The 27,225-nt window shown below is 50.4% G+C and overlaps 1 protein-coding gene across 1 annotated transcript in view; it reads left to right on the top strand.

Moving 5' to 3' along the window:
- Positions 1-27,225, top strand: part of AGBL4 (AGBL carboxypeptidase 4) — a 653,722-nt gene that overhangs the window by 596,992 nt on the left and 29,505 nt on the right. The window contains exon 6 of the mRNA XM_032966253.2: positions 4,839-4,878. Coding sequence (XP_032822144.2) covers positions 4,839-4,878 — 40 coding nt within the window. The remainder of the gene's footprint in view (positions 1-4,838; positions 4,879-27,225) is intronic.

The raw sequence follows: 27,225 nt of genomic DNA, 5'->3' as shown, positions 1-27,225 counted from the left end.
TTGTGTGCAGGAGGTCCCCGTTTTGTATGTTTGACCAATTGCTGTGTGGTTTTGTTATGGAGTAAAAAGTATTGCCTGGAGAAAATCCCTTAAATACGAGGGGGCAGCACACTCACACCTCCTCACACCGGCGAGAGGCGATGGAAAAGTCAACACCCTGACACAACAGAGACCAGTAAGTGCCCTTGATGAAGCTGTGCCACATCTATACGGTGGCTAGGAGATGTTAACTCCCTCGCCTGGTATACAGGAGGTCGTGCGTTCGATTCTGACCCTGACGCCTGCTGCTGTATATTTGGAGTTTGCGTGTCTCTCTCTCTCATCATCATCACGTTGGCTAGGAGATGTTAACTACCTCGCCTGGTATACAGGAGGTCGTGCGTTCGATCCCGACCCTGACGCCTGTTGCTGTATATTTGTAGTTTGCGTGTCTCTCTCTCTGCCCGTGGTTGTGTGGATCTTTCTCCGGGTCCTCGGGTTTTCCCCTCCACATTTAGAATCAACATCACGCGTTTAGATTATTTGGCTGCTATAAATCTAAGTTTAGAGTGTTTGGCTGCAATAAATATGCCTTTGTGGACAGGTCGCTTGTAAAAAAAAAGAACTACTTTATATAGCTCAATGGACCTTACCTGGTAAAATAGTTATAAAATAAAAAATAGTTATAACATAAAAAATAGTTATAAAATAAAATAAATTATTACAAGATAAAAAAAAATAGTCAAAAAATCAAACGTTACAGCTTCGACATCCTCAACCGTGACTGGCAAAAAAAAAAGATCAGCCCAAATTACATTGCAGTGAATAAAAGAAATATGCCCACGATTGTGTGTTGCGATATGAATCTCTTCAGCTTTAATGTTCACGTTTTGCCTGTCGTACAGTTTTTTTTTTACTTGCGGAGTGTTGAAATGCAGTGAGGTGATAGGAGCGGGGCACGTGATTTATCGCTCAGGTTTGTTTTCGCTTCTGCCGAGAATATTGCACTCGGTTTCCAAGACGTCATTGAGAAGCGTTACAATCACATCTCAGCATTGGAAGGGGATGCTGCTGCTGATGCCATCGTGTGATGATTATCTTAAACTAAACGTATTATTTTACCAGGTAAAACCCTCTGAGCAACGAAACGAGAGCTCAACGAAGTGGCTTATCATGTGGATATGTAGAGCGACCAAATACTCGAAACGCGTGATGTTGATTCTAAACGTGGAGGGAAAACCCGGAGAGCCCGGCAGAAAAAAATCCACACGACCACGGGGAGAGAGACACGCAAACTCCAAATAGACAGCAGCAGCAGCAGCAGGCGTCAGGGTCGGGATCAAGCTCACGACCTCCTGCACACCAGGCGAGGTAGTTAACATCTTCTAGCCACCGTGATGATGATGAGAGGGAGAGACACGCAAACTCTAAATATACAGCAGCAGCAGCAGGCGTCAGGGTCGGGATCAAGCTCACGACCTCCTGCATACCAGGCGAGGTAGTTAACATCTCCTAGCCACCGTGATGATGATGATGAGAGATAGAGACACGCAAACTCCAAATATACAGCAGCAGCAGCAGGCGTCAGGGTCGGGATCGGACCCACGACCTCCTGCACACCAGGCGAGGTAGTTAACATCTCCTAGCCACCGTGGCCGCCCAACACGATTCGCTGTATTGGCGTGCCGGTTTTAACAATGCCGCCTGTTTCTTAAATCCCCTCCACCGCCACCACCGCCACCAGCTGTGTCCACCTCGCGGTATTGATGGAAATCGCAGCGCAGTTCGCCAATCGACACCGCCGTACGCGCGGTGGGGTAAGAAGTGGGTAAAGCCCGCATCTTCCACGATGTCCGGCCACCGTGGAAGGGTAGACCCACATGCCCTCTCATATGCTGGCCCGTCCGCCAGCAGTGCAGTGACCAAGTAATTGCAGGGCTGCGCCTTTTTACCTTCACCGAGATTTGAAGGGTTCGCTTTTGAATCGAGCCAGAGCATTTAGCCACAAGGATAATAATAATAATGTTGGTCTACATTTGCAAATAAAAATCGAGTGCAATTTCTAAATACAATTTATTGGACTTCACAAGCAAACAACATCAACCGTTAAATATTATGTATAGTTTTTCCAATTTGATGTCATCATGCCTCGCTCCTCCACTATCCCCCCCCCCCCCGCTCGTCTCCAACCAGCCCACATCACAATTCGGGGAATAATTGTGCATCTATTTGTTTTAATTAAGCTCTTTGATCACTCGTTATACTACAGTACGGCCTTTAATCATACCGTAAGCCTGCATTTTATCAGGCGACGGCAAACTGCGTGTAAAATAGCACCTAATTAAAGAAGTCATCGATTGAAAAGTTTCCCGGCTCATAAATAGTGTTTATTGGTTTGTGTTTGGCCTTGCATTTGCCTTTTATTGTTCGTCGCTGCTATATTGGGGCATTAAGTCGAGAGACGTTCGCACAGCGCTGGGAATGTAATTGGGTTCGCGTGTCGAAAGAAAGAAATCTGCACCAATGTTTGTCCATCGTCGCGATTTTTGTTCTTCCACTGCCACATCCCGAACCGAGCCAGCGCGATTCCTCGCCGTCACGGGCGGTTGTGGCCGTGCTGAGCCGGAAGGGCAAACTGCGACGACGCTGGCCCCGCAAGAGACAGGAATCTGGCCGGCTTGGGGCCCAAACAGGGCCAAGCAAAGGCCACTGGCCACAGGGCCAAGCAAAAGGCCTCAGGGCCCGCGGGCTGATGGCGCGTGACGTCAGTACGCAGTGAGGACGCAGTGGGCGCCCGGCTCAGACAATTTACTCAGGGTGGGGTGGGGGGTTGTGTGTGTTTTGTGTGTATGCGTCAGTGCACATGTGTGTGTATCTGCCTGTGTGCTTTTCATTGGGAACAGTGGCGGAGCGGTTAGCGCGCCGTGCGCTACGAAGCCGGCAAGCCGGGTTCGATTCCCACTCTCACGACACCCAGTGACGATTATCTGAACCAGTCCTGGGCCTCCCCTAGGTCGACTCAGCCTTAAATGAGTGGGGTGTGTAAACATCGCCACCGGGGAGACAAAGGCGGTCGGGCGTGGTTTTGGCCACCCACACCCTCGTGCGCCGTGCCGGCCTTCATAGGTGCTCGCTAACAGCACTTGTTCCTACAGACTGTTGAGGCTATACGGGGAATATTTGTCTTTGTTTTTCATTGGTAATTGTTAGGGTGGCCGTCTGTCGATTTCATGGTTGTGTTGGGACTTTTGTGTTCAGTGTCTGTGTGTCTCATCGTTTTACGTTGACGTCTTTGTCTTCGTGTTCGTTAGTTTGTGCCACTGACTCTGCAGTGCGTCAGCTGATTGTTTAGAAAGTAACGCGGTGTCACAGCTTGAAACAGGGTCACATCACACCGATAGGGAAGCACTGAACCAGCTTCATGAATTCCCAAATTAAATTGAAAAGGAAAAATGGTTTGTTAAAAAAATGTTTCGGGAAATTACTTGCTACTGTTGTTCGTCTTTTTTTGCTTTTGACAAAACAGATAAACGCATCTTTAATCGGGGGGGGGGGGGGGGTAACATCTTGTTTGTACAGAGAGAGGCGATAGAATCCTTTGAAGCCAGCGCCATGGCCCACAGCTGGGAAGCGGTGCAACGTGGAAGTTGAACATCGGGCAACTTGACAATTTATTAGCGCCGGTGGGAGTGGGGAGCCAAGATTAGTATCGGTCATCTCGATCGCCCAATCTCCGCCCGGCAGATCACCGCTTACGGTGACACCTCAAGGCCGCCGGCTCACCGGTTGTTGTTGTTATTTTGCTTGCCACTCGATCACGAGCCACGCCGAAGGACGCGGACTCCCGACGCCGAGTTGCTGCTCGCCGCGGTGCCCGAGCGCGCTGCCCTTGCGGACGCGTTGAACCCCCCCACAGTTTTGATTTTTACATCCCGCGGCTAACATCAGTGGCGAGCGATTGGCTGCCACGTCGCTGGGTGCCCCCCCTCCCCACCCCGCTCCTCCTTCAACGAGGCCCAAGAGGGCCCAACCCACGGGACGTAATAATTTTTGGTCGACTTTTATTGAAATCGACGTTATCCCTGGGTCGGATGCCCTGGCTGAGAGCGAAGGAGGACGCGCTTGTGGAGTTTAGGATTACGGCCCCTTTCGCGGCGGCGGCGTCGAGATATCTTCCTCCGCGTCTGCTCCCGTTGCCTCTCGTGTGTCTGAGGGTCCTTGAAGGCGCCAGGGTGTGGGACACATCGCCTAGCCGAGACCCCCGGGCCGTTGTTGGAAGGCGGACCGCTATCATCGCGATGGGGTGAATAAAAAGCCCTCCCCGACCAGGCAGCTGGTCGGGGAGGGCTTTTTCGACCACTGGCACTTAACAACGAAAAGGAACGAAACCAATTTGACGAAAATGACTCGGTTCACTGATGATGGGCGTCGTGTATTCGTAAGTGTGTAGCTGTACAGTTAAAGTAACCTAGAAATGTATGCCAACCCTGCTCTGAGTAGTGACGAAAATTACGCTGTCCCCACCCCCCCCCCCCCCCCAAATATAGAAGTCAAACGCCACATATGTGTACAGCTTTATACTTCGAGTCACCTTTCTAATTAGGCTAGCCCTTCTCGGTGAGTAAAACCTATGAACCTACAGATCATATCTTTTGGACGTCGAAAAAATGTATTTATAAAAAAAAGTGTTTTTTTTAGATTGTTTGTTCAGGTTGTAGACTACATTGATTTCAGATGTCAACTGTCTAGCCCTTCTAGGGCATCGTGAGAACTTGCATCCATTCGCTCAGTCACTGGCGTCTGCTTGTCGACAACGAGGCTAACCTTTGTGTTTTTTTTCACTTTGTTTTGTTTTCCAGCAACAGCGTCGTTTGGATCTCCTGACCATCACGAGCCCAGGTCGGTCCATTCGCGACACGCTCTCATTCACGAGCGATGTTATTGACTACCTCGCCTGGTTCACAGGAGGTCGTCGGTTTGATTCCCGACCCTTGACACCTGCTGTATATTTGGAGTTTGAAATTTCACTCTGCCCGTGGTCGCGTGGAATTTTCTCCGGCGTCCTCCGGGTTTTCCCTCCACGTTTATAATCATGCGCTGAGAGCATTTGGATGCTATACATTTCCACGTGGTAAGCCACTTCGTTGAGCTGTCATTTGTGATAGCCAGGTCGCTTCTGAAAATGAGCTACATAGCTCAGTGGGCCCAACCTCCGTTTTGTGTTGCTTTTTGTCTTTAGTTTGTTCTTCCCCCGCACCTCCGATGAGCACAGTTGGCTACGTATGATGTGAAATGAGTTGAACGTACATACCTGGTAAAGTAAAAAAAGAATAGTTGCTAGTTTTCAGTGCTTTAGCAAGGGCACACCACCCACTGCAGCACAGATTGCTCCGCCAGATGCCCCCACTGCCTTACCACCACTTCACTTGCTTCCAAGCGGAGCTTCTTGGCTGTCACATGTCACGGTTCAGTCCGCTTTACGTTTGCCCGCCGCTGTGGGTCTTCGGGGCGGAGCGGCGGCGCCGTTGTGAGCCCGGCCCGGCGACCTCAGTTTGATTCCCCGACGGGCGGTGGGTGGCTGCACTCACCGGCGGTCGAGCTCCTGGATCCTCAACATCCGGCAGCGACCATAGCGGTCAAAATCTCCGTACCTACCCCACCCGCGGCACGCGTGCCTCCTTCGTTCGTCTCTGCTTCCACGTCCCGTCAATCGACCCCCCTGTTTTCATGAGCCCGACAAATCCCACCGTCAACGCTTGGAGGAGGCCTTCATCCATTGGTGAATTGACAAGGGACTCTACGTTGTGCGAGCCTTCGCCAAGTCGACATGCGCGAAATCGTCATTGCCATTGCGTCAACGACACTCAACACAATTTACAACTCGCGCACATTTCGCGAGTCGGGCGCAATGTCCCCTCTGTGCCAAGCTGAACAGGTGAGAGCATGGACAGGTGAGAGCGTGGAGCGGTGAAAGCTTGGATAGGTGAAAGATTGGACAGGTGAGAGCTTGGAGCGGTGAAAGCGTGGACAGGTGAGAGCGTGGACAGGTGAGAGCGTGGACAGGTGAGAGCCTGGACAGGTGAGAGCGTGGACAGGTGAGAGCGTGGACAGGTGAGAGCTTGGATAGGTGAGAGCGTGGACAGGTGAGAGCCTGGACAGGTGAGAGCGTGGACAGGTGAGAGCGTGGACAGGTGAGAGCTTAGACAGGTGAGAGCGTGGACAGGTGAGAGCTTAGACAGGTGAGAGCGTGGACAGGTGAGAGCGTGGACAGGTGAGAGCGTGGACAGGTGAGAGCTTAGACAGGTGAGAGCGTGGACAGGTGAGAGCCTGGACAGGTGAGAGCCTGGACAGGTGAGAGCGTGGACAGGTGAGAGCGTGGACAGGTGAGAGCTTGGATAGGTGAAAGATTGGACAGGTGAGAGCGTGGACAGGTGAGAGCCTGGACAGGTGAGGGCCTGAACAGGTGAGAGCCTGAACAGGTGAGAGCGTGGACAGGTGAGAGCCTAAACACGTGAGAGCCTTGAGTTACTGCCTGAAGGTGGATGATGGTGCCCGGCTGCTGCTGCTGCTGCGAATGTGCAGTGGGAGAGAGCGTTCCAGACGGCTGCTGCCAGTGCAGTTACGGAGAAACGCCGCTCAGCCATGACGCGGCCTTGGTCCAGGGTGCCACGAGCCGGCTGTCGGGCGTGATCCATAGGGCGCGAAGGTTAGCTGTGGCCAGCGGAGTGAGAATGGTGGAGAGAGGTATGCCCCCTGACCGTAACTCGTAGATTTTGTCCACCATTGGGTGTTGAGAAAGGTGTGGTGATTGATGATATCATCATCAATAATTAAAATACATTGTTTGCTTTGATCTTCATGCGTGTAAATGTATAATCTGATTATGCAACCGATATGCAGACTCTATGCTCGTGTTTTATTTAATTAAACAATTATTCAAAACGGTAAACGATAGACTGGTAGATTATTTATATAGACGATACGCGCAGCTCTTAGAAACAAAATTTCAATTTAGACTGTCGCAGCGAGCAGTGTACCACCCAGTGTCAGATCACCCCCGGAAGATGACGTCACAGAACTTATTCTGAAGCCGCGTCAACAAGCATCTTGATCAATGCCAGGAGCACAATATTTACAAACGATTACAAAAATATGTCTTTCTTCCTCAAATAAGCATTGAAGTGGTGGAACATCTCGTAATTACGGCCCTGAGCCAGTGGTAAAAAAATCCACATTCCTATTGTGAGGTCAAGTCTATCACAAAGTCTGTCCACTTCTAAACGAAATGATACGCGGTTTATCGACCCCAAAAGGATGACCGAGATTTGAACTCGCAACCTTGGGCCGCATTTATTATTTATAAATGTATATAAAGCATCCATTATGAAACCATATCTCAAGAAACGCTATAACAATAAATATTGCCTGCCAACGTTACATTGGACTAACATTTCTTCTCCGTTAAAAAACTTGGTTTCCACTACTTAAGATTGTCTTTGCATTCTGGTATGCACTTCCTTGCTATACATTCAAGGTTGGGAGTCAATGACCAATGGACACGCACCAGCTTTTCGTGAAATTTGGTCAAATAACCCCCCACATCCCCACCACGTCCCGCACGCTGTCGGAAGGTCCTTACCCAGCAGTGGATTAACAAGAGGCTGTACATGTACCTATGAGTCTGTGAAATACTTTATCGTATAATGCGGTGGTTCTTAACCTGGGGTGCACGCTGCATCCCCTGGGGGCGCGAGAAGCCCTTTCTGGGGGTAGCGAGACACGGCCAGGCTTTTTTTGAAGGTAAATAATCGAAAACACAAATTAAGCACGGGCACGTGAGTACAACTACTTTGTTTTTATACAACCTTTATGTATTTACTAACATTATACTTTCTTTTACGATTGAGAACCAATGGGGCGCAAGGCTGCAGTAAATGTTAAAACCCACTGGTTGGAATGTGTATCGACCACATGCATGCAAACAAAACTGGTTGCGTGGTGCAGTGAATTGAAATAATAATCATAAGAATAATGCAGAATTTGTCACGAGCCTTCAGCGCGGTATTCACTTCGCTCCCATAGAGAGAGGACGACTCGGCAGCCACGACGAGTAGCCACACACGGGCAGGAGGGCCGCAACGCGGTGAGCCGACGCCAACAGTATCCCGATCTCTGCAGTCCCCTCTATATATTAAGGTGCTATCCACCTATTAAGGAGTCTTTAGAAACTAAACTATTGCAAACTATATATATATTTTTTATTTTACCAGGCAAGGCCCACTGAGTTATATGGTAGCTTTTTTTCAGAAGCGACCTGGCCACAAATGATGGGTCACACACGTGGAAATTGAAAGCAGACATACTCTAAATGCACGTTAATTTTAAATGTGGAGGGGAAAACCGGAGGACCCGGAGAAAAATCCACGCGACCGCGGGGAGAAAGACACGCAAACTCCAAATATACTGCAGGCATCGGGGTATGGATTGAACCCATGATCTCCTGTATGCCAGGCGAGGTAGTTAACATCTCTTAGCCACCGTGGCGTCCTCTATCATTTGGGAGGAAACCGTTGCATCCGGAGCAAAAATATGTGGCGCTTGACTTCTATATTTTTTAGGGGGATCACGGGGTGCAAAAAATACATTGATTTTTTTTAATTAAAAACTACTGACAATAAATGAATGAAGGTGTCCACTTTGAGGGGGCCTTGCCCCCCTCGTGCCCCCTCCCCCAAACTCCGCCCATGGAAACGCTCTTCCCCATGTAGACCGAGCAGTTGGAGCTCCACATCGTTGCCGCACTGCTTTGCTCCTGGCGAGCCCCGGTCCAGCTGCTCCTCACACCCACTGGAAGGGAGTTTCACAACATTCACCAACCCTCGCCTCGGCAATGCTGGATTGCAGGCCACGTGCATAGCCGCCGCCGCCGCCACCGCCTGGTGTAAGCGTGCTACTTGCTATCAGAAGACTGCAAGTTTAAATGCCATTCAGGGGGTTGGCAGCCCATCAGCATCATCATACTATCTAGGGCCGCTAAAATTGGCGCTATTTAATGGGAATTCGACAGCAATCAAATATGTAGAAGAGGAGAAACCCCCCATCGTAGCAGGGTTATAGTGCAGCCTGGAAAAGCAACAGCGTTTCAAACGCACGTTTGCTCAATTCTATTTTGGTGGTGACCTCAGACTACAAGGACCACAATGCACTTCTTCAGGAACTGCTGATGGTCTTGTTGCCTATGCACGACGGCCACGTGTTTCTTTTTTAACTACACTTTGCTGTGTCCTGTTTGAAATTCAACAGCAGTTGTATTAAAGGCTGCCTCGTCACTGTCATAAAAATAAACTATATTTATATATTATTGGTTCTTTCGGTAAAGTCACGTAGAAGGGAAACAATAAAATAATAAAAAATATAAAACAATACAATTCTCACGACGTTTCGACTGGTTTTCACACCTGATGATGATTGTTTGTGTTGCAGTCGAAACGTCGTGATAATTGTATTGTTTTATATTTGTAGGCCTCCCCATTCTATGTTGGGCATGAGGGATTGATTGACCATACTTCACCATGCTGGTCAGTGGCCGAGTAGTGCGGTGTGTAAATCGCTGCACCACCGCTCCACGCCGCTCCTCACCATCCCCGTTAGGCAACGCGATCATTCAAGAATTAGGTCGTCGCGTTCCAAGCGCAGTGCGCTGATGACCAGCCCTCCGTCACTGCCACTGGAACGTGGAATGGACCAATTCCGGCTCGAGGTCTTGTTTCGAGACGCGGGCCACGTTCGTGCTCATGTGAAGAGGGAGACACGTTTTTTTTACTTTTGTCACAAAGTACAGATTTTTTTTTTAAAATACATGAACATAGCGAGTTCAGAGTTTCTGGATCATGCCTGTCTGTGTTGTTTACGTTTTTTTCATCTCTGTCCTCGCTCGCGATTGATTTGTGAAGGCTGAGAAAATCCCCCGTGAGTGCTGTCACGTCAGACCGAGCTGTCTCAACACCAGCGTGATAGCGATGCACAAAATCGTCTCGAACGGAGGAAAATAACTAAATAAATAAACAACGGCTGAAACATATATAGCAAATTGCCCCCCCCCCCCCCCAATCACGCTTCCCATCCTTCCCTTGCATTGTCCAAAGACTATCACCGTCGTCTGCTTTGGTGCAGGGCTACGCTCACTGCCGCACTCCGGCCGTTGCCCCATCCTCTTTGTCGCGTGCTCGTTTGCTCCCTAACCTCGTTTTGCGGCTCTCTGTGAGTTTTATTGCGGGCGACGGACAGATCTTTGCACCCTCCTGCTGCAGGGGACGCCGAGAACGCGCTCTCGTCTAGGACACGACCTGGCACGGAATTGAAAACACGTTGATAATTATATATATGTACAGACAGATCCGAGGGGGCATCCACCGTGCGCAGATGGAGCTGTGGAATCGGCTCGTGTGCAGGCGATAGGCGGAGTCGGCCTTCATCAAGCAGTGGATTGATCTGAGCTGATGATCCTGCTGCTGCTGCTAGTGCTGCCGATGATGATACAGATTTGGTTGAGTGGCTCTTTTGGTCAAAGCGCTGAGCTTTACAGTCGGAAGGTCAGCCCGTGAGTTCGGGTGTTGGTCATTGGTCGACTCAGCCCATCATCATCATCATCCGTGGCAGACAACATGACCCACCAATTTGTGTGGGAAGTCAACGGTGATCTTTAGTTGGGGCAGGCTGGGCCCCGTCATGGGAATGTGTAAGTTTCACGGATGGTGACTCAGGGCCACCAACTGGTGACTCTGAACGTCTTCTGTCGTACGGCTGCTCAAGATGCAGCGCGACAACGACAATTTCACATTCAGGTGGTCAAGCACAGATGACCGCATCAGGAGCAGCGGAGGAGTGTAGCGCCACTGTGATGCCTCCTTATTTGTGGATCGGGCCATTGCGTCGTTATACGTCGTTCTGGATGACCGCAGTTGCACGCCGCCGCCGGAGAGTTTAAAAAAAATTCCATTAAAAACTCGGGACACGAATCATCACCAGTCGGTGAGACCCTTGGACTTTTGAGATATCCTTCTTTAGCCAGCCGACAGAGATGTCGAGAGTTGCGTTGCCGCAGCGGTCAGAGAACTGCAGCATCGAAGACGCGACCTGAGTATGTTTTCTGGTTACGGCTATAGTCAGTGGCGAGTGATATCTGAATGGACCCCTCTGTCCCCTCCCGTTAACCAATCCACACGAAACAAACGTGGCTTAGGGCATGGTTAAACAACCCCCACGACTGACACGGTGCGGGCGAAAAATCTGCATCCGGCAATGCATTGAGCTAGGATTGAGCGACAGAGGTCTGAGAAATAACAGGAAATCATAAGCAGACAAAGGGAATAAATAAATACATAAATATGAATTACAAATATAACACAACAATGAGTGGGGAAAACACCGCACGTATTTTTACATTAACACAATAAAACACTGATACGGTTGTTGTTTTTATACTTCAGCGTCTGGAAACGCGTACAAATATTTTCGTTGACCAATTGTTCACTCCAATTGTTTGTTTTTGATGTTACAAGAATCGCATTTGCTTGTCTCTCCGCGTGCTTTCATCTGTTCCCTGTTCGTGGCTCACATCCGTTGGTGGTGCAGGAGCCACTTTTTGTAGATTCCACATTCACATGCCAAGGGCATGATATATTTAGTCATGAGTGGGTTTCTTTTGTTTGTTGTGACAAGGGCAAAGGGGCTAATGAACGGGACAGCCGCTGGTGATTTCACCGGAACGTCGTACACAACCGTTATCTACGATGGGCTTGCCTGCATCAGCACAATTTTAACGACAGTGGCTCGTATCGGTTGCACAATCAAACCATCTCCCTGGGTCGTGGTCATGCTCCATCGACACTCCACCCTCTGTCGACACGCCGCTCTCGTAAATTCCACATTACCATGGCAGTCGCCGGTATCTGTCTTTGGGAGCGAGACTGTCAACCGCAACAACCACATACACTTTTTCGATTTAAAGCTTTCGTGACTGCAAGGATTCATCTTCTTTGGTTCTTTCGGTAAAGTCACGTAGAATGAGAATAAAATAATAAATTGATAAAATAAAATAACACAATAATATTCTCACGACGTTTCGTTCACAACACAAGCGGCCTTCATCAGGTGAAGGGGACGAGACTGTCTGGAGGACAGAGACTGTCTGGAGACTCGTCCCCTTCACCTGATGAAGGCCGCTTGTGTTGTGGCCGAAACGTCGTGAGAATATTATTGTGTTATTTTATTTTATCAATTTATTATTTTATTCTCATTCTACGTGACTTTACCGAAAGAACCAAAGAAGAAAAAACCACATACACACAAACAATAAACAGCAGTGGTGTGGGGGGGGGGGGCTCCACCCATCTCCCCGCAAAAACATACTCCGCGCACCACCGCCGCGTAGTTAACGCGGCGGTGGTGCGCGTGAAATGTCTACGGGGCATCTGTGCCAAAAAAACAAGAAAGAGCTTCATAGCTCATCGGATTCCTCCGGTCTAAAAATTAAGATTCTGAATTATGCCTCGCGCGCAAGGTTAAGGCAATGACGTCTGCAACAACAAAAGAAAATGTGTTTTGCTTTTCTCTCCAACACCCCCCCATCTCCCCTTCTCTCTCTCTCTGCTGGAAGACGACAGCGGGGGTGGCGGTGTGCATCGCCATCTCGGCGCTGCCGCCGCCGCCGCCGCCGCCGCTGCGTCGTCGTAATTCTCGCGCGCGAAACATTGACCTTGAGAGTCGGAATGTAATTGTCCTGGCGTACCCCATTACGGGCAACCATGGTGCGTGCCACCCTCCTCCCTACCAAAGACAAAGATTCTCCCCGCCCCCGCGTATAGCCTTAACAAGTGCTGTTAGCGAGGGGCATCTATGAAGGCCGGATAGGCACACGACCGGATGGATTGCCAGCACCACGCCTTGGCCGCCTTTGTCTCCCTCTTGGTGATGTTTACGCACCGCACCAGGGAGTCGAAATTTCATTGTCCATGGCGTACTCCATAAAGGGCAGCGACGCTGCGTGCCTCCCTCTCTGCCAAAGACAAAGATCCACCCGAATAGACTTAACACACTGTTGGGGCAAGTGCTGTTAGCGAGTAGCACCTACGAAGGCCGGCACCACGCCCGGCCGCTTCTCGCCTCCCACGTGGGGATGTTTACGCACCGTACCAGGTCCTCATTTGAGACCGAATCGACCTTGGGGTGGCCCCAGGACCCGTTCAGATAATCGTCACTGGTGTTGGTGGCCGTAATCGGGGAATCGAACTCGGGTTGCCAGGTTGGTTGCGCAGGGTGCTATCCGCTTCGCCACCGCTCCATACCTCACTCCCACCTCCCCCCCCACCCACCCACGCTTCTACCGCCATCGCTTTCCTCGCTACCTCTCCTCTCTCTCCTCCTTTCAGCCACCCACTCCACTCTTGCCCTTACCCCTTGATGCCAGACCCCGTAGGGTTTTCCTGTGACTCCACGGCCAAAGATGTCCACGGTTCTCACCGCAGCCAACCGCAAATCCAGTGGCAGCATTCGTGGTGTTTATTTTGCCACTGTGCTGTTGTGTGTTATACTGTACACATGCTATTGATGTCCGAGGTACGCGGACGTCATCGGAACGGCAAAGGGTTAAAAGGCACGGCGAACTTACAAGGTTAGATTCGTTCTCCTGGCGTGGCAGAACAATGGTGCAAGTTTCTTGAATTACCCTCCCCCCCCCCCCCCATGTCCATGTATCATTCGAATGTGGTGGGGTAAAGTGTGGGTTCCAAAACGCTTCGCCTGTGTGGAAGAGTAGGCCAATGCACCGTATAGAGGAGCTCTCTAGAGCCCATTCCACCAGCAGTGGCGTGAGCAAGCAATTGCAGGGCTGCGCCTTTACCTATTACACTGACACAGAGACTCGCATGCATGTACATACATACCACTACACACAGATGTACGTTTGCACGTAACCATCTATATAAACACAGTGTTGATTGCCAGACACTGATGATGTCTTCTACAGCTGTATAACTCACAGTGTTATAGAAATGTATCTGTTATTAAAATGCATGCTTAGAGTTTTTCACGTACACAAATTCGGCAAGGCCTTGTCAAGCATAGTTCAGTCTTGGTTCAGAAATCTTCAGATTTAATTTGGGAAAATCTGGAGGCTTTTGCCCATTGGTCTGTACGGCTTTGAACCATCGGATGTGGCAACACTGCCCCTAGCTCCACTCTTAAACCCCACCTCTCCCATACCCCCCTCTCCCATACCCCCTCTCCCATACCCCTCTCCCATACCCCCTCTCCCATACCCCCCTCTCCCACACCCCCTCTCCCATACCCCCTCTCCCATACCCCCTCTCCCATACCCCCTCTCCCATACCCCCCTCTCCCACACCCCCCTCTCCCGTACCCCTCTCTCCCATTCCCCTTCTCTCTGCCTCTCCATCCAGAAACCCCATCCCCTACCCATTCGCACGCTGTGACACAGTGAAGAGTAATGGCCCGGCTGTTAATGGAAGTGCTCTTTTTTTCGCATCGCTTTTTACACTCTCGCTCCATCCTCCACACCCAGCACATTTGTGCTGCATTTTCCTAATACCCCCCCCCCCCCCCCGCCGTTCCTTTCATCTCTCTGTCTCCCACCAATGTCTAACTCTTGTGTTATGCCGTCTTTCTAATCGCGACTCCGGGGCTGGTTTTAATGCGGTTCGCGTAACGGTTTTGATAGAGACGAGTCAAAGGGTGAGGGATGGATGATGAAGAGGAGGAGGAATGGAGAGGAGGAGGGAGGAGGGATGGAGAGGAGGAGGGAGGAGGGAGGAGGGATGGAGAGGAGGAGGGATGGAGAGGAGGAGGAGGGATGGAGAGGAGGAGGAGGGATGGAGGGGAGGAAGAGGGAGGAAGGGGGACGGAGAAGAAGAGGAGGGATCGAGAGGAGGAGGAGGAGGGATGGAGAGTAGGAGGAGGGATGGAAAGGAGGAGGGATGGAGAGGAGGAGGGAGAAGGGATGGAGAGGAGGAGGGAGGAGGGATGGAGAGGAGGAGGGAGGAGGGATGGAGAGGAGGAGGAGGGAGGAAGAGGGATAGAGAAGAGGAGGAGGGATCGAGAGGAGGAGGAGGGATGGAGAGGAGGAGGGATGGAGAGGAGGAGGAGGAGGAGGGATCGAGAGGAGGAGGAGGAGGGATCGAGAGGAGGAGGAGGAGGGATCGAGAGGAGGAGGGATGAAGAAGAAGAGGGATGGAGAGGAGCAGGGAGGGATCGGGCGGGGAGGGGCGGCGTGGAAGTAAATGAGACATTGAGAGTGCTGTTCATGATTCGACATACAGGCGGCACCGTGTGACGCCACGCTGGCGAGATATTCACTCCCTCGCCTGGCATGCAGGAAGTCGTGGGTTACGATCCAGACCCTGACGCCTGCTACATATTTGGGGTTTGCGTGTCTTTCTCCTCGTGGTCATGTGGATTTTTCTCCGGGTCCTCCACATTTAGAAACACGCGTTTAGAGTATTTGGTTGCGATCAAATTCCCAAATGATGAGCCACTTAGTTGAGCTATCATTTGTGGCCAGGTCGCTTCTGGGCCTTACCTGGTAAAATAAAAATAATGGTTTATTATTTTAGATAGTCAGCTATGGAGAATTGAGCCAGGCGGATAGATAGTAACATAAGGACATGGATAGTTTTAAAGAGGATATTAAATCCACTGATAATGAGCCGGTAGTTCAAATGCCATCTTACGAGTTTCTCCATAGGAAAACTTAAATGTACTAATAATTTTCTTGATTTACCCAATATATCCTCAGTGAGTCTTAAGACGGTGGTCCTGGTTTGGGGATGTTTGTGCAGTGCTACGAATGAGTGTTTGGTATGTGGTAGGAAACTGGAACAACTAAAATAATAATGTATAGCCCTTTTGTCAATCCACTGCTAGATGAACGCTTCCGCACGCTGTGTTGTCATGGGGATTATTTTGTTCCCACAGATAGATTCAATAACCCATTGCTCACCTGCCATCATATTCTGGCCACTTCACACACAAGCCTACACCTGATATTATCATGCCTCCAATCCAAATGCTAACCAGGCTGACACCCGCTTAGCCTCTGAGACGTAATAAGATGGGGCACATTCCGGATGATAGAGCCAACGGGCGGCTGTAGTAAACTTCCTACAAAGTGGTTTTCATGATTAATTTGGTGGTCACTGACACGCTGCAGCTCAGACACAGTTGAACTCCATCTCTGTGACAGATTCCCAGAACCATACAACTAATTATTTAATTGTTACATACGGTGGGGGGTGCTTCCCCCTCCCCACCCTTTCCCCCTCCCAGTGTGAATGGGAGTTCTCTTGTGAACCAGGAGACGTGGGGCCAGGCCAAGCCGCCTGAGAACAAGCAGGTGCGCCACGGTGGCGAGATGTTAACTGCCTCGCCCGGTACACAGGAGGTCGTCCGTGGGTTCGATCCAGACCCTGACTACTGTAAATTCGAAGTTTGTGTATCTCTCTCTCTATAACCGTGTATTCACGTGGATTTTTCTCCGGGTCCTCCGGGTTTTCTCTCCAAGTTTAGAATCAACATCACGCGTTTATAGAGTGTTTGGCTGCTTATAAATGTCCACGTGATGATAAGCCACTTCTTCGTTGAGCTAGCATTGTGTGATAGCTATATCGCTTCTAGAGTAGAGCGACATAGCTCAGTGGGTTTTACCTGGTCAAGTAAAAAAAAATTGTTTAGTTTTCGGTTTAAACTTCATTTGAAGCTTTCGTGACTGCAGGAATTACTCTTTGGTTCTGTCGGTTTACGAGGTTTGTTTTCTCATTCATTCTTACCTGATGACGGCTGCTTGTGTCGCAATCGAATTCTATTATTTAATTTATTTTCAGTTTAGTTTAGAGAGGAGGTGAGAGGAGACGTCCTCGGAGGAGGGGGCAAGCTGCTCCAAAAGAGCTAAGAGCAAGGAGCGGGGACAGCTCTCTGGCTCGGAGCACCGTCGCCTAGCCAAAGGAGGAGCCCCATTCGTGAGATGTTTCCAGTTGAGTGAATTTTTTTTTAAAAAAATGTTAATAGTCGTAATAGCTCCGTCATATCCACTTCCATGAGCCGTTCTTTGCCTCGTGACGCGACGCTCATAGCACGATCGGGATAAAGTCACGGAAGGAAAGCGTACTTCTGTTGTCGTTGTTGTTAAAACGGTACCGTCTCGTTGCGATACGCGTCCCCGTCACTTCTGTTAACCTTCGTGGATTATTTATGTGCTCACTTTCTGTAATGGCTCTGAGTGCGGTTCACATTTGTCCTCTGCGTGAGAGGCAAGGGGAGGGATGGGAGGGATGGGGAGGGGGGGGGGATTTGGCTGTTTTTGGCCGCAAGTGAAAGGCCCCCCTCCAATGCGCGAACAACGTTATGGCTCTGTAGTCGCTGCGATCATTTTAATTCCTCCGCTATTTAATAGAGCATCGCGGCTTCGGCGTCGTTTTGCAAGCGGCGTGAATGGTGCAAATGTTTCTCTTGCGATCGGCTTCCTCGTCAATCATACGAGAGGTGGAATAATCGTTGCCGTCAGGCAAGTTCTAATGGGTTGCCGAGGTGTACACGTGGTGTCTCTCTGTACGCGAGGATCTCGGCAGCAGTGAGCACCCTACCGATGAGCGCTTCGTTCGACAACACGAACATAGTTTGCGACAGTCACGAGTCTGGCTGTCGCCTGATGAAGCTAGTTGTAATTACTGGCGAAACGTCGTACTCTGTACATTTTGTGGCTTTGCTCTCCAACACACCGCTGTGCTGCACTAGTAACGAATTGGCTACGTTCTGTTCACGTGACAACCCTTACTAGTTGGCTGTGTCGGGTGGTGGCGGGTTTGACGACGCATTCATATATTCATGCGATCTAACCCAAAACAACGTATTGTGGATGATATTGGTCGTGAAAGCCTGCTACGTGTTACACTTGACGTGGATTTGTTTCACTGCCTTTTGGTTTCGTCACATTTTGCTCAATTTATTTTGATGGTGGCCTAAGACGAGAAGACCGCAGCGGATTTTTTTTCAGGAACTTGCGCTGTCGGTACAATGTCCAAGGCACGGAACGTTCTGTTTGTTGTTGTTGTACACGCGGTGAACGTTGTAGCGAGCTTGTTGTTTCTTGTTGAAACTATTCATCATCACTGGCCCGCTCTAATGTTTCCATTGTGATGGGTTTTCTGCTCATTTAAGGACGTGAGTTATTGACAACGGTGGTCTATTTTAACTTCTATGGTTTATTTTGTATTTGCGGTGCGATTATTTTACGTGTACTTTTTAATTCCGGTAAATAAGTAGGGTTTTCTTGAAATTCATGAAAGCAGACAGGGATGCGTCCCAGAACAATTCGTGGATTCGTTTAAATGGGTTATGTCTTTTTGTTCCACCCATTGATATGTCACAGCCGCTTGCTGTTTGTTTACATGATCTGTTAAAAGCAAAATGCATGATGCACGCAGCTGCGTGAGGACTATAGATTTCTACAGACGCCCACATTCACTCGAAATTAGATTTCCCCGGGAAATATATAACGCGACTTTGTACAAAATGGACAATAATTAGATTATAAACGGCTCGTTCTCACGTTTTAATTTATATTGCAGCGGTCGTGCGTGCGTGTGTGAGCGTGCGTTCGAGGAGAATCGGTAGCCCCACTACGAACGTGGCCGCTTGAGTTCGATCCCCGCTTGTGGCCACCGTCTGTGGTGAATATCTGAATCGGTGCCGGGTCTTCCCTACATTCTGCTCAGCCTAAAATGAGTACGCGGTGCGGTAGCCACACCACCGTCTCGTGCGCCGTGCCAGACTTGCTCGCTACCAGCACTTGCCCCAACACTCTGTGTAAGCTATGGGGGGTAGAGGGAGGGAGGGGTGCTGGGGGATCTTTACCTTTACATGTGCGTGCATGACGTGACACTGTGAGTCACATTAACAGGTGGCTTTAAGAGTCAGCCGAGCATTCATCAAGATAGGAGACGAGAGGGGCGGCATTGATGTGTGAGCCTGGGCCGCTCACGAGCGTTGCCATTCGAGCGGCCACATCTGCCCCGCGGGATTAAGTGAGTCAGAGCGCAGCGCGAGCCACGGGTTAAAGGTGGTGACGTGCGCCAACGCGCGCGGCGTTGCCCTCCAAGCCAGGCCATTGCCACGGAAATGTGTTCTCGTGTGTGCACTCTGTGCGAAAGTAATAGGGCCATCGGTGGGAACACAACCCCACCACTTTGCGTATGAAATAAAAAATAATAATTATATTCAGAGCATCTCCCTTTGCTCAACTGAATTGGGGGAGGGGGGGCTGGGGGAGGACAACGCTTTTACTGGTATGGCAGCCCTGATCAAACGGTGGAATATTCCACATTCCCATAGCAGAGGCCAGTTGATCTGAAATATCGCAGCAGATGGATTTCGACAGATCGGTACCTTTTAGTATTGACCCTGGAGGGGATGATGGGTGATTTTCCACCCACATCCAGAATATGAACTCATAACCCCTCTCGATTCCATTGCTCGGATTACAAACCAGATCTTTATCGGATAAATCACTGAAATTCCATCTTAAAATCGATGAAATGACGATTCCTGCTCTGGCACGATCATCAATTACAAAGGCAAAGATGCACATACAGTCACAGAGATACACAGGGCCCTTGTCCCTCCACTGCTGGGAAAAAGCCCAGGTCGTCGGTTTAATAGCCCAGTGCGGTTATCTCTGCGCCACCGCTCCCCACCTTCACATTGTCGCAGACACACATGCGCGCTCACTCGCTCGCTCGCAAGTCACAATCATCCAGCACAGCGCAACGGTACATGAGTCGGAGCCACCAGATGTTTCTTCACACGTCATTGCTTTGGAAATGAATGGCTGGAGGGACGACGGCTCGCTGAGCCGGAGCAGGGGTGCGCGGATGAACCGTTCGCCCCATCGCAGATTGTGCCATCCCTCATCTCACCCCATTACCGCTGATCATGCCCGTCCCGTCATCTGTGATAGATAAGACAGGATTTTTAATTAGCTGAGCCTGCTGTTCCACCACCTTTAATTTATTTTTGCATGCACGTCCCACCGGTTTTTTTCCGCTTTTTCTTCTAATCCTCCGAGCCGTTCGGAGTGACATGCCTCGGCAGAGATGGACACATTCAACAATGAATAAAGAAAGTAATGAAACACACCTTTTCAAAAGTCTAAAAAGCCAAATGGCCTGCGACAAACAGCACCATTGAAGGTGTAATACATAAAAGTGAACACGTTTCTTGAGTTGAGCAAGGTCCTAATTAACTTGAGAAGAGAGACTACAGAAGGGAAATTCAAAATTCAAAACAGCGGGAGGGAAGAAGCAGAACGAGAAGCGTTTCGTTGGAAGGTTGCGAGTTATAATCCTCAGTATCGGCTCGATAAAATTAATACTCATTCTTGAGTCAATAAAATGAGTTTCACTTTGCGGGGAGTTCAGTGGCAGTTGGCTCGCCATCGAACAAAGGCGGGCACTGCATCGCGTGCTTTCAGATGTGCTTCTGCGAACGTCTGGAACGTTCTTCATTTCGATATTGTGAAGCCACTGGTGCGATGCACGTTTAAATCTTGACCGAAAACGAATTTCTTTAGAACTGATTTTTTTGTGTTTAGTTTGTTCTCCTTACCGGTACCTTCGATTCGCGTAGTTGGCTACGTATGGTGCAAAAGAAGTTCAACATGCATAGATAGTACGGGACATGCGAATGTGGAACTTTGACCACGAGTTCGGAGCAGCATATGAGAATGAGCACTGCCACACAATCACGCTGGGAGGAGGGTGGATTGTAGATCTAAAATCTCCCAGTTCAACTGAATGTCCAGCCTATTCGCAGGAGGATCCTTCATTTGGATCATTGGCCAAGTCCCTTAAGAAGTATGTACAGTACAATATTTAGAGTATTTTGGTGCTATACATTTCCATGTGAAGTAGCAACTTCGTTGAGCTATCATCTGTGGCCAGTTCGCTTCTGAAAAAGATCTACACAGCTCAGTGGCCCTTACCTGGTAAAATAAACAAAATATTTTTAATTTAATATTTATATTCATATTTTATGGAATGTTACATTGTTTCCAATCTAAATGATTTTTTCATTGCCCATAATGTCATGGCTTTTTCTGAAAACACTGAATTTCCCTCCTCAGCGATGCAACCGTAACGATTTGCAGCGCTTCGCTCTTCACACGTTCCTTTTTACTTTTTTGCATTTTACACAAAAACACTCCCAAGTGTAGCAACATCACAAACAGCAGCGCGAACCACCACCTTGGTTTTTGGGTGCCCCCTTCAAAGCGGCACTGAGTCACACAACCTTGATGTGCCCAGCAAACCGGAGAGCCAGGGCTCCATGATCTCAAAGTCAGCCGCCTCAGAGCAAAAATAACTCTTTACTCGCCTTGTTTCACTTTGAATGGACTCATCAGGTATTCTGCTGGTGTTGTATATTCGTGCCGTCGTGCCCCCCCCCCCCCCCAGCCCGCCTCGTTCCGTTGCTCCGTCCGACAGTAAATAAGCCATTAACCTCTGCCTGATTGCGGAGGATGCAGTCCAGCTGTTTGGGTGACCGCGTCGGGACGTAATTATCTTCGCGGCGCGGTCGCGAGTGCCTCTTTCTCTCGTAATTAAAGCAGGGACCTCTGACCAGCGGTGGCGACTGTTTGCGGAGTAGTAATTTAAGGACGCGTCACTCACGGAGAGTTGGGGGGTGGGGGGGGACGCTGCCCACAGTGGTGGTGCAGATCGGCCAGCAACACCGCGCCAGGACTTGCGATCCAGAGGGTTGCGCCGGTTCGATTCCATCTCCCGGTGTGGAAATTGGCACAAATCACGGTCCTGCCCCCCCACCACTTCTAGCCCCCCATCCCTCCGCCCCGCCCCCCCCCCCCCCACCGCCTCTGCCCGCCCAGCAGTATCAATGGGTCAATGGGTACACGGCAATTAGTCGATCGGCGGGGTGGAGTGTGGGTGCTCCTCTGCCGAGGCATCAGGCCGGCGTGGAAGACAAGTCCGAATACCATCCAAATATAGCTGGGTATAGTTGAGACCTTTCAGGCCAGCAGTGGCGTGAGTCGGCAATTGCAGGGCTGCGCCTTTATCTTTACCCACTTAAGGAACGAGGTCCATCCGGTGGAAATAAAAAAAAAACATTATTATTTATAAATATTTAAAATAATAATTGTGACGTGAAATTTCTATTGTTTAATCAGCTAAGCCTGCTGTACTTTAGGGAGGTTGCCAAATCAAAACCCCCCACCAGGAATGCACTCGGCCCATCATCACCGCGGCGGTTGTTAAAACAATGACTAATTTGTGGGAATTCAAAGTGGTTTCCCTCAAAAGATTTCGGCATTTCGCATGGCAATGTGTAATTTTTATCACCGCGCCACGAGATACGAGCACCATCCACAATGTGTTTAACGTAATATATTTAGAGTCCACTTTCCAGCAGATGGTGCGTTTTGGTAACTAACTGCAGACAATAGCCGGCTGGTGGCTCGTCTATCTCCTGTCCTCGCCCAGGATTGCGACAATTCAGGCTCGGGTTGTGATTCAAGAATAAAATTATTTCTTTTCGTCTCCGTCTCGCTGGCAATTGTCTTGTCATTCTTTCTTAAGAACTGCTTTTTGTGTTTAGTTTGTTGTCCTTCCCCCGCACCACCGATTAGCCATGTTGGCTTCGTACGGTGCGAGAGAAGTTCAACACACATTTCTTCTCTCACGCCACACGTACCTAACACACAGTTTGAATATAATTGCGCTGAGAGCGTAAACGATTCTGAGACGGACTATGTTGCGCATGTATCGTGAGCATAAAATAGATTTTAATCGATTAACAGATGCTCTGTTACATGCACACTAAGTACTGTCTGTAAAAAATAAACTCTCCACCGAGCAGAATCATTTTATTGTTCGACTTGTTTTTCGTCGCGATGTCCGGCGTTTCGCTCCACCTGCTGGGAGCTTCTTCAGGAGTTTGAATTCGCAAACGTTTCTCCGGTTCGGTTCCACAAGAAGCTGCCGAGAACGGGGCAGCGCGTAACGCGGTGCGAAACGTCGGACATCGCGCCGAACACCGCCGCTAAACGCATCCCAGAGCTGCACTGCACAACCGCAGAAACACTCCGTGGCGGAATGACTTCGTTTTTTTTAAGTGACCAAATTTCCATTTACAGTGGGATCTTCTGTGGTAATACTTCACGTACCCCAGAAACTGAAGTCTATGGGTCATGTGGTCCGCCTTCGGCTGCAGCTTGAGTCTCTCCTGTCTCTGGTGGCAGGAGTTCGAGCTACAACTGTGGATCCACTGCTAAACTGCGTGCCACCGTGTAGGGCCTGGGCGCAGGTCTATGGGTCTAGCGTGAGGGTTATCGTCACCGGCCACGATTTCTCCACTGCAGGCTGAAGGCTTACACAAGCTGTCGCCTTCAAAAATTCCTGCGACACCGCAATCCGCGGCCGGAGTCCCGTGACTCCCCCCCCACCCATCGTGCGCCTCTCCTCCTTCGACTGCCGATCTATCACCAGCCTCGACCATCGACCGGCGCCCCTTCCAAGCCTCGCGTTCTCTGTTCAAGCCCCGCGTGTTCTCCTTCGCAGTCCTCGTGGTGTTTCTGTGTGTGTGTCTATCGCCCCCCACCCCCTCTCTCCGTTTCTGTCTCTCAGTGTCGTCTAAGCAACGATCCCCTCCATCTTCGCGTAGCTGCTGATGTTGATGTAGAGCAACAACTATAATTTTACACATTCAGACGGATGATCGCATCACAGGGAGCGGAGTGCATCGCTGCTGCTGCTGCTGCTGCTGCGGTGATGCCTCCTCCTACTCCGTGTTTCTGAATCGACGCTTTGAGTCGTCCCACGGCTCTGTTCTTGGTCGCGACCGCAGCTGCCGCACGCTGCCCGAGAGTTTTTAATTTCCCGATTGCGCTTCAAGCATCTAAACAGCTGCGGTGCCAGGAGTGGTGGCCCCAGAAGCTCCGCGGAGAGTCGAGCCGGGGATCTTCCGCGTCGGGTCCCGGTATTTGTCTGCGACTTCTTGTCAACTCCGAGCCTCATCGCCATCGTCAGGGGCTGAAGTTGCGCAACTTGGAGCGGTGGTTGAGGAACATCGTCGAGACCCCTTGGAGCGTGATGATTATATTCTGAGACGTGCCGTCGACTTTCCGTGAGCGAGCAGCGCCGCCTTGTGGAATAATTGCGGCATCTTTCACTCGTGCCAGTTTCATATTAAAAAATATATATTACTAGACTTTGTGTAATGTTCAGTTCCCCCGTGTGGTGTTGTGGTGAGGAGTGAGGGGGTTGTTTGGCCATACTTCACCACGTTGGTCGCTGTGTGGCTTGGTGAAGGGGATGCGGGACGTTCGGGGGGGGGGGGGGGTTCAGAAACTGCTCTGCGCCGCTGTTGCCCGTCCCTGGCAAACAAATCTCACGGTGGCATCTGTAAATGCAGGCGACCACTGGCGGTGCGGCCCTCCTGCTGTTGGCCTTCAGTGCGGCCTCCCTGGTGTTTACCTTCAGTGCGGTCCTCCTGGTGTTGGCCTTCAGTGCGGTCCCCCTGGTGTTGGCCTTCAGTGCGGTCCCCCTGGTGTTGGCCTTCAGTGCGGCCTCCCTGGTGTTGGCCTTCAGTGTGGCCCTCCTGGTGTTGGCCTTCAGTGCGGCCCCCCTGGTGTTGGCCTTCGACGCGGTCCCCCTGGTGTTGGCCTTCAGTGTGGCCCTCCTGGTGTTGGCCTTCAGTGTGGCCCTCCTGGTGTTTATCTTCAGTGTGGCCCTCTGGTGTTGGCCTTCAGTGTGGCCCTCCTGCTGTTGGCCTTCAGTGCGGCCCCCCTGGTGTTGGCCTTCGACGCGGTCCCCGCTGACGTGCGGCCCTCCCGGACAATGCACAAAGAGTGAAAGACACCAACCCCATCATCATCGTCATTATCTTCGTCATCTTCGTCATCGTCGTGCTGCTGTCAAACCCAACAGCGGTTGCAAATGGCGTGGCGGTCCTCATCAGGCTGATGGAGTCTCACCGGTGCAAGTGCCCCCCCCCCCACCCCCGCCTCTGAAAATTAGTGAAGAACACTGATCTCATGCATCGATGCGGTGTCTACGTTTGCTCCTCGTACATATGACCTATTTATACGCTGTGGAGAAGGGCCATTGCCCGAAACGTCGCCAGTTATATATTTGTTTTCCTTTTGTGGCCGCAGTGCTATTGACGAATGCGTTGAATCTTTTTCAAACGTATAAATCGACGAACTTTTTATTTATTTACATAATCTGCTGGCCACGTGGCCATGCGGTCGTGGCACCCAGCTCGCAATCTGGAGTTTCTACGTTCAAGTCCCTGTCGGGGGAGTCAACTCGGCCCATCATCAATCAGGGATCGATACATTAAGTATCGCTTTGTGGGAGGCCATCAGCAGTAGCATTCGCTTGGTTACCCAAGAAATCCTCACCGAGTCTCGTCAATCTCCTTTGGGGGCGATGCCCGCGGTGTACGATGCCAAGCGCAGTAATTCGCGGTGTATTTCTTCACATTTGGAAAATTTTGCCACCGGTGCACAACGGCGGCCGACCACTCGTGGACAACGCCGCGGAAACTTGAACGTCCGCTGCGAGCGAATCGGACGGCGCGTCGTTATTTTGTGTTTTGCTGCCACGGTTCGCACACCGCACCGCCGCAGTAATAACCGGGGCGGCCGCAGGTATTCGCAACCCTGAACCGCTGCAACCACGAACGGCGAACGAACCGCACCACCGCAGGGCTCTTGTCGTCGCCTCTTCCCCCCCCCCGCCCGCCCGCCGCCCCCGCAGGAGTCGTTCTGTGGATAGACCGGTGCGCGCCATAGGTATGAGGAATTTCCACAGCTGACCCGGAGCCATCAATAGCGGTGAGTAAACGCTCCGAGCAGAGAAGCGGTACGCCGGGCAGTTTAGCGTGAATGTTTCAGAGAAGAGCGTCGTTGCTTCACGCAGCACATGGAACTGATGGCCCCGGGCGGCACGTGTGCGCGTCCTGACAGTGTGAAAATTCGCGTGATGGAAATCAAAAAAAGTTCCTCCGAGTTAAGCCGTGAACAGCAGCGGGGCGACGAGGTGACCGGTGTTTACAGCGGAGCTGTTTGCAATGTGAATGGGGGCGGGGGGGGGGGGCAATTAGGAGTCATTTCCTGTCATCTGCCCGTTGCTTGGGCCCGATTCGCGGCCGTGCGGCAGCAATTTCCGCAGAATGGTGGCTGATTGGAGAGGCTAAGTAATGGTTTTCAGATATTTCTTTTCACTGATGCTTTCTACTTGACAGGCTAACTGGTAAAACGGTTGCGATTAGCGTGTTCGTAGTTATTTCTACGTGATTTTAACGAGCCTGGTTCTTTAAAAGCAGAATTATGTTGACGTTGTTTTTAATCTCAATTCCACGAGGAAAAGAGGACTAAAGTGTGGCTGATATCACCGACGCCCTTTAAGACATCCAAGAAATGCTCGACTTTTCTCGAGACTCATTTTCACGAGGGTACTGGATTAAGGGCGATTTGCGAAATTAAAAGCAGTCAGCGTACAGCGCTCTATGAGCCTGAGAACCTCAGTTCTATTCCCAGTCATGGCTAACATCAGTGGCGAGTGATATCTAAACTGAAATAAAAATCTTTTTTTAGTCTTACGAGGTGAGGCCCACTGAGCTATGTAGCTCTTTTTCACAAGCGACCTGGCCACAAATGATAGCCCAACGAAGTGGCTTATCACGTGGAAATGTATAGCAGCCAAATACTCTAAACGCGCGTTGATTCTGAATGCGGAGGGAAGAATCGGAGGACCCGGAAAAAAATCCACACCACCACGGGGAGAGAACATGCACACTCCAAATATACAGCAGGCGCCAGGGTCGGGATCCAACCAACAACCTCCTGTATACCAGGTGAGGTCGGAACATCTCACCACTGTCGTCCCTATCTGACCAGCGTGGTGAAAAAATCCATGACTAACACGCCATTCAAGCGGATTAACACAGGGACGTGAATTAAAATATTCATTGCAAGTGCATTGTGTACGGTGCCTCCAATTATATTTCATAGGGATCCCCAATGTCCACTCTCTTTTTTGTCCATACATGTTTCTGTTTCTTAAAACATCTCTCTCTCTCCATGCCTCCGATGTTGGTGTCTCGGCTGCTCCCCGCGTCTCTTTACACGCCTCGTTTGCTCGGTGATGGGGCAAAGGG

This window comes from Petromyzon marinus, chromosome 35 (genome assembly GCF_048934315.1).
Source record: "Petromyzon marinus isolate PM22_M1 ecotype Great Lakes invasive population chromosome 35, UKy_Petmar_22M1.pri1.0, whole genome shotgun sequence".
Classification (NCBI taxonomy): Eukaryota; Metazoa; Chordata; class Hyperoartia; order Petromyzontiformes; family Petromyzontidae; genus Petromyzon; species Petromyzon marinus.
This window is presented reverse-complemented; position numbering and strand designations above follow the sequence as displayed.